At 33.0% G+C, this 12,200-nt stretch overlaps 2 protein-coding genes across 2 annotated transcripts in view; one reads left to right on the forward strand and one right to left on the reverse strand.

The window, feature by feature from the left end:
* Positions 1-12,200, reverse strand: part of LOC128393647 (mediator of RNA polymerase II transcription subunit 9-like) — a 123,001-nt gene that overhangs the window by 44,383 nt on the left and 66,418 nt on the right. The window lies entirely within an intron of this gene.
* Positions 18-6,635, forward strand: LOC128393627 (TGF-beta receptor type-1-like). The gene is made up of 6 exons (XM_053353820.1): positions 18-387; positions 826-980; positions 3,118-3,351; positions 3,545-3,775; positions 4,152-4,756; positions 4,834-6,635. The coding sequence occupies exons 1-6, from the start codon at positions 251-253 to the stop codon at positions 4,960-4,962; spliced, it is 1,491 nt and encodes a 496-aa protein (XP_053209795.1). The 5' UTR covers positions 18-250; the 3' UTR covers positions 4,963-6,635.

A 12,200-nucleotide genomic window follows, 5' to 3' on the forward strand; every position in this document is an offset into this window, starting at 1 on the left:
ACCTTCTTTTTATTGTCTCTTTCTCTCTCCTGTGTTTATATTATTGTTGATTTTTTCTCGCCTTCGGTTTGGTTTTGTAATCACTTTTTGTTTTGTTCTTTACTTTTTATTAACCTTTAATTGATTGACTATTAAATTACATTTTACATCGATGATTGACTAATATTTAATTGGTTTTCTTCTTCTTCTCTATTGCTTCTTCTATCTACTCTCCATAGTTACTGCATTTAATCACCTTCAATACAACAGTATGGTTAATATAACCGAAATTAAATGTTACTGTAGAGATCCGGTTACTTGTGGACCGGATCAAACATGTATTACAGATGGGATATGTTATACTTCAGCTCAAATGTTTAAAGATGGTCAAGTTAACTACGAATTTGGGTAAGTTAATTGTTAATAGTGAAAGAAAACAAAAAAAAATTATTCACTAAATGTTGTTTGTATTGTGGCCATTTTATAGAATCATTTTATATTTATACATATTTAGAGCTTGTGTTTTGATTTTATCTCATACACACGCTTGTTAGGCTATTTATGTGTTGATCTTTCCATGTCTATGCTTCATATTCTTCAGGAATAACCGTTTATTTGTAATCTTCAGTGTATGTGTTTCTTATTTTAAGCTTCTATTTAAATCATTTTCTATAAGTACATATACGTTATGAGAGAATATACATTTTATATCTTGTATGAAAGAAAAAGAAATAGAAAGAGGGGAAAGAGAGAGAAAAAAAGGAAGAAAGAGAAATAGAAAGAGTAAAAAATATAAACAAAAAGAGACATTAAGACTTAAACTATAAAATAATTCTATGTGTTTAGTTGTATACCTTTAAATAAATTGGTGCCTCCTGAAAATCCGATGAAATGTCTCTACTCGGAGCAAACCAAAGTCCGCTTCGCCATTAAATGCTGTCGTGAACAAGATTTCTGTAACCGTGATGCTAAACCGATTCTTGCATCAACTTCGTTGCGAGGTAAGAAATTTTATAATACAGTTGATTAATAAGAATCTTTTCTTCTCTTTCTTTCTCCATTTTCTTCCTTTTATATTTTTTTCGTCATCAATATCTTCTTATTCTTCTCCCATGTTCCTCCAACTTGTCCATCCCAAATATGAAATATTCTTGATCACAATTACCCTCAAAAAAAAACAATCATCTTCTCTCTTGAACCCCAATCACTTGTCCTTCCTCCGTGTGGCTTTTTCTCTCTCTCTCTCTCTCTCTCTCTCCTTTCCATTTTCCATCTCTATCCTCTCTCTCTCTCTCTTCTTATTCTTCTGTCTTCATCTTTCGATCTTCGACTCTCATCTACTATCAATAGTTGCGTGGCCCGCAACAAGCTAATTCCACCAGATGCACCTTTTTGGTGTAAGAAATTAGTTGGTTCACCACAACCTGAGAATCCTCGTCAAATAGAATGCTGCAATAATTCAGAATATTGTAATCGTTATCTACAGCCTACTCTGCCTCCTCCACACACTCAAGGTGGGTTCTCACAACACACACACACATTTGCTAATTTCACAAATTAATCTGCATTCGCACAAATCGCATCTCTCTCTATCTCTTTCCTATTAACGATATTTACATATCTAGTTACTATTCAGAAATTATATCTTGAAACCTTGAAATTTTTTCCCATGTTCCTTGTTTATCCTTTTTTTCAATTCAAAATGTTAGTTTCATTTAAAAAGGTAGTTCAACTGGTCAATTAATCAAATTATTTCACAATTTACATATTCATTCAGTCTGTTCACCTCAGTTTTTTTCTTGCCAATTTATGATTACCCAATTTTCACACATAAACACAGTCACATTCACTTTAATCACTAGTTTTAGTTGGTTATAATTAATTTTTTCTCTGTTTATCTCGCTGTTGTTTCAAATTAAGAGAAACCATTGATTCATACATGGAGCTGTGACTAGATGATATTCTTCATCTTCAATCTTCATCTCTCTCTCTCTCTTCTTATTCTTCTGTCTTCATCTTTCGATCTTCGACTCTCATCTACTATCAATAGTTGCGTGGCCCGCAACAAGCTAATTCCACCAGATGCACCTTTTTGGTGTAAGAAATTAGTTGGTTCACCACAACCTGAGAATCCTCGTCAAATAGAATGCTGCAATAATTCAGAATATTGTAATCGTTATCTACAGCCTACTCTGCCTCCTCCACACACTCAAGGTGGGTTCTCACAACACACACACACACACATTTGCTAATTTCACAAATTAATCTGCATTCGCACAAATCGCATCTCTCTCTATCTCTTTCCTATTAACGATATTTACATATCTAGTTACTATTCAGAAATTATATCTTGAAACCTTGAAATTTTTTCCCATGTTCCTTGTTTATCCTTTTTTTCAATTCAAAATGTTAGTTTCATTTAAAAAGGTAGTTCAACTGGTCAATTAATCAAATTATTTCACAATTTACATATTCATTCAGTCTGTTCACCTCAGTTTTTTTCTTGCCAATTTATGATTACCCAATTTTCACACATAAACACAGTCACATTCACTTTAATCACTAGTTTTAGTTGGTTATAATTAATTTTTTCTCTCTGTTTATCTCGCTGTTGTTTCAAATTAAGAGAAACCATTGATTCATACATGGAGCTGTGACTAGATGATATTCTTCATCTTCAATCTTCATCTTTCTCTCTCTCTCTCTCTCTCTCTCTCTCTCTCTCTCTCTCTCCTTTTATATCTTTTTCTTCATCTCCTTAAACTATCTTCCTTTTCCCATCCTTTAACAAAATCTAATCGAATGCATGATCTCCCACCAAACCCTTTACTCTCCTGCATCAGTTACTAATTCTCGGATTATCCTCAGCTGATCCTTTCCATTCCCACGAATATGTTTCCATCTTTTCTTCCTCAATCCCCATCTCATTGTTACTACACATTTCATTGAATCTTTTCCTACTCTTTTTCTTCTTACATTTCTTAATTCTAATTTAAGAAGAAAAAATGATCCCGATTCTTTTATTTATCTTTATTTTCTTCTTCTGTCAATCGTCTAGAAGAAACATAAACCGTTTTTTTTATTTGTTTTCTTTTCTCCTTTTCCTTGACCTTCTTTGTATCTCTCGTCGACATTTAGATACTTCGGTTTCACTGGACGTTTTCAAAATTGTCTTAATGATCGCAATCCCCTGTATCTTTGTGTTAACTCTTGTAAGCGTCTATTTTGTCCGTAAACGGACTCGTGATCAGAAAACATGGAGATATCACTCCGACCCTGAGGGCAGTTTAACTTCTGGAGATCCTCTCATTCAATCTCAAGGAAGTTCAATCAGAGATCTCATTGAACACACAAGCTCAGGCTCAGGATCAGGTAAATATTTTCTTTTCGCTGTTTTTTACGCTATTTTATTATCATAATTACATATCAATGTAACAAGAATTTTATTCTTTTTGCTTCTTGGTTTTCAAGGTTATTAATTTTTCCATTCTTATTACATTTGTATTACAATTAGGGAATATTTCCTTTTGATTTTTAACATAATTCTTTTTCTTTCGTTTTCCAGGTCTTCCTCTCCTTGTGCAACGTACCATCGCCCGTCAAATACAGCTTGTTGAATCCATAGGTAAAGGACGTTACGGTGAAGTGTGGAGAGGACAATGGCGAGGGGAATCTGTGGCTATTAAGATTTTCTCATCCCGTGATGAAAGATCTTGGTTTCGTGAGGTAGAAATCTACCAAACAATCATGTTACGACATGATAATATTCTTGGTTTCATTGCTGCTGATAACAAAGGTTAGTGATGTCTATGAGATTCTCATGGTACAAGATGAGCATCGCAAGAAGAATCGTTAAAATGATGAAATTAGAATTAGACAAGAATCAGTTTCCATTGATTCATATTGTTTTTGATTTTTATTCTTAATATAACTTTTACATTTCTCAACTTACGTTACTAAGTGAATGTTATCTTTAGAAGATCAATTGAAGAGTAATAAGGAACCAGCAGTCATTTGGGTCTATACTGTTTCCCATTAACTCATTAGTTGACATCTCGCTGAAAGACTATGACATCATAGAAATTTAAACTCTCAATGTATCTTAGCTTTTGACAATAATGATCTTGTTATGTTTCGATGTGATTAATTTTTTGTTTTATGACAATTTTTAGATAGTGGAACCTGGACACAATTATGGTTGGTCACTGATTATCATGAACATGGCTCTTTGTATGATTATTTGTACAAAAATACCATTGATGCTGCCGGATTAGCACGAATGGCTTATTCGATTGCTAATGGTTTGTCCCATTTACACATGGAGATACAGGGAACTCAACATGACATCAGAAAGACTGACCAAGGGAAACCTGCAATTGCTCATCGAGATCTCAAAAGTAAAAATATTCTTGTCAAATCAAATGGGACCTGTGCTATCGCTGACCTTGGGTTGGCTGTTCGCTACGATTCAGAAATGGATTCAGTTGATATTCCACCAAATCCTCGAGTTGGAACTAAACGTTACTTGGCTCCTGAAGTTCTTGATGAATTGATGAATCCAAATCAATTTGATGCTTACAAAAGAGCAGATATTTACGCTCTTGGTCTGGTCTACTGGGAAATGGCTCGAAGGTGTAATATTGATGGTGTTTATGAAGATTATCAATTACCTTATTACGATATGGTGCCTTCAGATCCTTCAATTGAAGAAATGAGGAAAGTGGTTTGTGTCGATCAAGCAAGACCACCAATACCCAGTAGATGGCAAAATAACGAGGTGAGTTTAAATGATTGAAATTAACTCAATTTTATGGTAAATCATTTGTTCAAATTTTCATTATTCTATTTGTACAGACACTTCGTGTAATGTCACGTTTAATGAAGGAATGTTGGTATACCAATGCCCCTGCGAGGTTAACTGCTTTGAGGGTAAAGAAAAGTATTGCTGCTATTGGTGCCTCAGAGGATAAAGTGACTGTATGAAATTCATTGATGTATCATCTCCATCAGCTTCGTTGTTCACCACCAGTGACCACAGCCCTAAATCAATCAACTTATTAACCACACACTTCATAAGGCGAAAAAAAAAGAAATCGATTTAAAAAAATACATAAACAGGAAGCACAACTATGATATAAAACTGTACAGTTCAAGATTATCTTCATCTTCATCATTGCTGCTGCTGCTAATTGATCATGATTATGCTCCCATTCATGATTAACCTTTGACCAAGACTCTCTGGCAAAGTAAAAAAAAAACAATAATTTGCTTTTGGACGAAACGACTAACCATTATGAAAGAGAGTATTAAAGCGCGTAAATAGCTTGTGTATATGTTTATAAATATATACTTTTTACTTTGTGTTCATAACTCATCGTTATAATCAACAACTTCATTGTCATCATCATGAAGAGAGAACCAGAAAATCTGAAAGATAAATTGGAAAGAGTTAAACAAACGAGATGTTATGGAAAAGAGGGAAATATTGTGATGGAAAAATTGATCAACCACAAGAAGAAACAAGAAGATAATTGTTATTTACGTAATATCGAGGGTGTTGAAAGAGAGAGGAGAGTCAACAGAAGTACACCAATGGATCCTAAACTCAACCTCAACACCCGATACACAATTCATACACATGAAAAACTGAATTCAATGTGTCAATCATATTAGCAGTAGTTTTGGTTAATTCCTCTTCCTTTTTTGATTGCTATAATCTCTGCTTACAATGGACGGGTCACTGCTGTTTACCTCAATCAAAAAATGAAACAACAATTAAACAAAAAGCTCTCATCATTTCCTAAACTAATTCTGACCTCAACACAGCAACAACAAACCATGAATCCGAATTGAAAGATATTCTCTTTTTTTCCTTCATTGCGAAACACTAATTATTTCATTGATAAATTGCTGTTTCCGTTCATCAACTTCTTACCATTATCAGCCAATTCCACCGCCAACAAATATTTACCACCACAATTACAACAATAACCTCATCATGAATAATTTAATCTGATTTGTTTCGAATTACATATTCGTCCAATTACCTCCATCATCTCATCTCATCTCATCTTCTCTTCATCTTTCTTTTTTGTTCCTTATTAGTTTCTAATTCTCTTAAAATGTAAATACTTTTGGATTACTTTTCACTACCACCTCCAAATTTACCACGTTAATGCTGAACATGTTTCTTTACTACGTATTATCTTCACGGGCTCACTAAAAGTGCATCCGTTTAAATGGTAAACTTAAATGGTATTTTGATTCTATCAAGCCATAGACGGAATTATGATTATGTTTACATGATTATAAACAAAGAGACATGGAGAAAACTACGGAAATGATTTAATGGTTAAATGAAGGAAGATACAAACCTCCAACTAATTAAATTTATTTCGCCTGATTATCTAATTAACCAATAGATGTAACAACCCAACAGAATCAACAACCCATTCAAGTCCCGAAATTTTTGTTCAATACTGGGTAAAGAATCAAGCATTTCTTCTGAGAAAAAAAATTAATTTCCTTTTGTTTTAAAAACAATCAACTAAATCAACTTGATTTGTTATTTGTAATTCGCATTTTTGTCTCTGCAATTTGTTTCATACCTCCAATAAATTACATCTCATTACCAATGAGCGTCCCGATGAACTATACCTACTTTTGAGTGTTTGTATCTCTGTTAAATCAACCATACAGCCAAACGAAATGAGTTTGAGGGTAGAGGACTAAGGCCCGTATTCACCAACCGTAATTAAATTTGAGTCTAGGTTTAAATCAGCTGAGTTCAACTTAACTGTTTCACCAATTAAAATTAAAATTTGATTTGGAATCATAGCTAAGCGCAGATTTCTAAAACTCTCAATCAAAAATTTGCATTTCACCAACCGAAATCAATTAAGTCGAGATTTAATTGTTGTTTCACCAAGTGAAATTAGCCTAATCTGATTCAAGATTTTTAGCTAAGTGGTCATCAAAAATTAATCTTGGTAATTACCAAGATTAAAAGCTCATTTCAACTGTTTTTTTCTCATTTTTTCTAATTTCTTCTGTTTTAACTCTTTTTTCTTGAAATTTTTTTTTGATGAATCGATTAGTATCACAATGTTCTATTATTTTCCTACAATTTTCGCTAGCGTAAAAAAATTTTTTTTCAAAGAAATCGTAATGAAGATTTTCAGAAAACTTGATCAGTGTAATCATTTATTTTGTTAATTACTTGGAAATTAATCTGGATTTCAAGCATTTTCCATGAATATTTAATTATCATCTTCCAATTGCCCGCTTTTATTTAAAGAGCGAAATGTTTACATTGCTGTTACCGTTGTTATATGTTTGATTAATGATAGAAATTAATTAAAAATTAGGGGTAAAAAAGAAAAAATAGGAAAAAACTCGCCCTTTTATGGACAATTTCCTAATTAAATAAAAATTTAAATGATTTAAAATCTAATTGATTTGATTTGCGAAATCAAGATCTTGGGTTCAACTAATCCAACTTGGTGAATACACTTTGCGATTTAATCTTCCAATCAATTGATCTTTGGATCAATCGATTTCAACTAATCCTGAGATCAAACCGATTCCAAGTTTAGACTAAAAAGTTGTTTCACCAAGCCTGATTAGTTGATACCCGATTCTTTAATTTTGGGTTCAAATCGAGTTGAATTCAATTTTTAAAAAAAATCTTTTTTACGCTAGCGAAAATCGTAGAAAAATAATAGGACATAACGATATTAATCAATTTATTTAAAAAAATTCAAAAAAAAATGAGTTCGAATGGAAAAATGAGGAAAAAAAGTCATAATCAAAAGATAATCGTGGTAATTACCAAGATTAAATTTTGATCAAGACTTCCGAGATCAATTGAAGATGATTTCGGTTGGTGAAACAAGATTTTTTAATTCCCTAATTAAATTGACCTAAACTTAAATCTGATCCGAGACCAAGAGTTGATCATAGTTGGTGAAACACAAAAGCTGTGATCAGCTGATTTAAACCTAGACTCTAATTCAATTACGGTTGGTGAATACGGGCCTTAGAGAGAAAAAAAATATTTAAATTGTTGTTAATTGTGTTTTCTTACTGTCCCTAATATTTTCGAACGCAGTGTAGCTATTTAATACATATCATGTATATCACTATGCAACTCGAGATTTAGATAGATCAGACAAAAATGAAACGTGAAAATCTTCATTTTTTCACTCACAGAGTACTGATTTTCCATAAAGAGCCGATTTTCATGAAGCTCTTGATTTAGAATCAATTTTCATAAATTTGAACCTGTTCTAATGTATATTCTCCTCAGGCTCTAGGTGAAGTGTAGCTTGGTTACCACGGTGCCCGTGATTGCTTCGTACAATTCAGGCATAGGCGCCAGCCTTGAGTAGAGAGATCTGGGTAAAACTGGGTACTCTTCATAATGGAAATTTATACAGGGCGTAACAACCAACCTTTTCCACTTTTGAGAGCGGATTGCTCGCAAACTATCCGTTCAATTTTCGATCTTATGACGCCAATCGGTAGACAAAATGTGTAAGTTTTGTTTGGCGTTATTAAGAATATGACCACAAAATTCAAATTCGAACGATGGCCTTTCAAAGTCGGAAAAGTTGTACATTTGGATGCAAAGAATTTCGCGGTAAATTTTTTCATGCTATTCAAAAGCCCAACTTTTATTGCGTAGATTGTGCTAATTTGTTTTTTGATCTGACTTATCGTTCAGGAGTGCTTATCATTCAAAGGTGCGAACTTGATCTATTGGCTTCCATGCGAAAATTTTGACCTTTCCAATCATCATGAAATCAAGCCCTGGTAAATTCTCGAGCTGAAAATGCTAGTAAGCCTAAAAAATTAGATCTTAAAGCTCTTAAACGGGCTCAGAATAGCGGCAACTTGTCCGTTGAAAGTAGCAAATAGGCCATGATGTTGGGCGTACAAAGAACTTCAGGTGAGATTTTTTAGGCTTACTAGCATTTTCAGCGTTTCAGCGTTGTTAAGTTCCAAAAAGTTATTTAGAATTTTCGACGATAATTTGATCGAAGTGATCTGGAGAACGGACTTTTGCTAAAATCGATTATTATAACCTCATATTCAACTTCTAGTTATTCCAAAAGTCTATCAAAAAAAATTCATACACAAGTTCAATTTCATTAATTAATTAATAAATATCAGAGTTTACTTCCATTCTTTACCAGGCATACCTTAAAACAATTTTATGCGTTTAACGAGTTATGCATTAACCGAGAGTTTACTGTAAATACACTTGTCTCAATTAATTAGGAAAGGAAATGTTTTCGTCATTCTTTACAAACAATTAAATTGTTCCCATCAAAATGATTATTGGTATGCCATTAGCGGCATCATTTCTCCTTTCTGAGAAGGTGAAATAAACATTGGGAAAAAACAATTAAGAAGCTTGAGACGAGACAATGGAAATAAATTGTGAGGAGATCAACTTCTCTCCCCTGATTGTAACCATTTACAATCAACATACCCTCAACAGGTATATAGACCTACATGAGGCCTACCCCCAGAAAAAATTTCAAGACAATCTGAGTAGGGGCTGTAGTAAAGAATAGCCTAAAAAAGATCGAAAAACAAAAATTCTATCACTTTAGATATAATTTAATTGTAATTAAACTAATCGTCATAAAATGATCATTTATGTATCATGTTAAAGTTCATTATCTAACCTCTCAAATTACACTTAATTTATTAATCAAAATCTGAAGCTTTTTAACAATCAAGCGAAATGTAAGCTCGAAAACTTTTAATTTCGAACAATACTCAGTTGTAACTAATACTATTTGACCTTACCTCTTTCTGTCGATTATTTTGTGACGGTAGAGAGAGAGAGAGAGAGATTAGGTCTATGTTTCCGGACATTCCACCACTCTGCGAACAGCCGTGTGGTGCCGCACTGCTCGACGTTGGCTAGTGGTACCGGACCGCGCTGTCTTGCGCTTTTGCCGGCGGACCTTACTAGTCGTCTATGACGGTACTATTTTTTCTTTAATTGTTACTCAATCTTTCATTTTTACAAGTAAGTAAATGTGTCGGGTAGTCACTAGCTCCCCCATGAGCCGATTCTCCTCCCGTCTTACCCCTTCTAGGTGTCACCGCCTAGGGAGGCTGACTCCCTCACAGGAGTCATTTCAGCTGACGGGTGCCCTTTCTTTCTCATTGGGTCATCATCGACTAATGCCGACTGACACCGGGTCTCGAACCTACAACCTCGATTAACGAGGACAGTGGCTTCAACCCTCTGCGCCAGAGAGAGAGAGAGAGAAAGAGTAAGAGAGGAGAGGGAAAACTTTGATCCGCTTTTACAAAGTAAAAGCTAAGAAACCAAAGTTAGAGAGAGAGAGAGATGTAGACAAGAGAAGATCTCAAAGTAAACATAATTTTAATTTCATTTTGTCTCTGCTTATATACAAAATTTAGAGTGAGTCTTTTCATCATCATCATCTTATCTTTGACCAATGGTCAGTTGGGTCAGGGTAAGGTGATGATGATGATTACAACACAATGTTGAGCAATCAACAATCATCATCATCAACCAATTGTTATTGTTGATTGTGTGTTGGTGATGATTGTTGATTGTAAATGGTTACATTCAGGGGAGAGAAGTTGATCTCCTCACAATTTATTTCCATTGTCTCGTCTCAAGCTTCTTAATTGTTTTTTCCCAATGTTTATTTCACCTTCTCAGAAAGGAGAAATGATGCCGCTAATGGCATACCAATAATCATTTTGATGGGAACAATTTAATTGTTTGTAAAGAATGACGAAAACATTTCCTTTCCTAATTAATTGAGACAAGTGTATTTACAGTAAACTCTCGGTTAATGCATAACTCGTTAAACGCATAAAATTGTTTTAAGGTATGCCTGGTAAAGAATGGAAGTAAACTCTGATATTTATTAATTAATTAATGAAATTGAACTTGTGTATGAATTTTTTTTGATAGACTTTTGGAATAACTAGAAGTTGAATATGAGGTTATAATAATCGATTTTAGCAAAAGTCCGTTCTCCAGATCACTTCGATCAAATTATCGTCGAAAATTCTAAATAACTTTTTGGAACTTAATTAATCTGATTTGTTAGCTATGACTAAGTTTTCGATAATAAATTCATAATCAGCACAATTTGAGCTTCACAATGATATAAAATTTTCATGTATTAGGAAAACAATTAACTAATTAGGACAATTTTTTTAATTTATCGGTAAAATCGAGTATTTTTATTAAATTCGCGCGACAATTTAAACAGCATTATTAACTTTTCAACTATTCGAGATAATTTGAAAAATTTTAAGGCAGTATTCGATGAAGAGTAAGGATTGAAATTGATTTTGCGAATAAAATTGTGAAAAAATTCGAAGTTCCAACGAATTTGAGAAAAAATGACGCAATTTCCGGTTCGAACTTTTTTCGAATTTTTGACTTAAAAAAATAATTTTTTTTTCTTCTTAAAACATTCTGGCATATTAAAACAACCTTCATTAATAACTTAAAATTAGAATTTTCATCATCGGCTTATTTGAAGAACTAGCTTTTTATTCAACTTTACTCTGCCAGTCAATATTTTTCGTTGTAACAATTATATTTAATTGTGGTACTAATACTTGACCAAATTGGATCAAATTTTTATAATTTATTCTTAACTGCAATAGCAATCATCTGGGCAAAATTTGTAAAATTTAGAATAGTTTAAGTTGGTTAAATTAGCGCTGATTGATTAAAAAACCCAAATAAACGGTTCAAAGTTTTTCGTTGGTCCTCCGTTTTCATTGATAGAGATATTTTTTAGATTTTATTGTTGACAAATTATATTGTCTTGATCACAACGATCAATTTTAGAGATTTTTTTTTGAAATCGGATGAGAAATAAAAAAGTTATATCAGATCGAATTTAACATGGGGGTCTATGGAAAATGACGAGTTTTGGCCTGTGTATCTTAGACTATTAAGGTCAGTGCCATAAAAACTTGACAACTCGTAGTTCAACTAATTGTTTATAAGAAATTGAGACTAGAATGGTAAATTTGCGTCTATTTTTTTTTTTCAGGTCTAAAACAGACAATAATCAAAAAATTGTTCATATAATAGGGAATTTACATTGGAAATTAAATATTAGTTGAACTTCCTATTGAAAATGAATAAAACGAAAAATATTGACTGGCAGTGTACCTCTAACAAATTTCGCTTTTTTCTT

Source organism: Panonychus citri, unplaced genomic scaffold (assembly GCF_014898815.1).
Source record: "Panonychus citri isolate SS breed McGregor unplaced genomic scaffold, ASM1489881v1 Contig00138, whole genome shotgun sequence".
Taxonomy (NCBI): domain Eukaryota; kingdom Metazoa; phylum Arthropoda; class Arachnida; order Trombidiformes; family Tetranychidae; genus Panonychus; species Panonychus citri.

Coding starts and splice junctions, on each gene's coding strand:
- LOC128393627 (XM_053353820.1), top strand. CDS start 251: ATGGTTAATATAACCGAAATTAAATGTTACTGTAGAGATCCGGTTACT. Junction 981..3,117: donor TGCATCAACTTCGTTGCGAG/GTAAGAAATTTT, acceptor GTCGACATTTAG/ATACTTCGGTTTCACTGGAC. Junction 3,776..4,151: donor CATTGCTGCTGATAACAAAG/GTTAGTGATGTC, acceptor GACAATTTTTAG/ATAGTGGAACCTGGACACAA.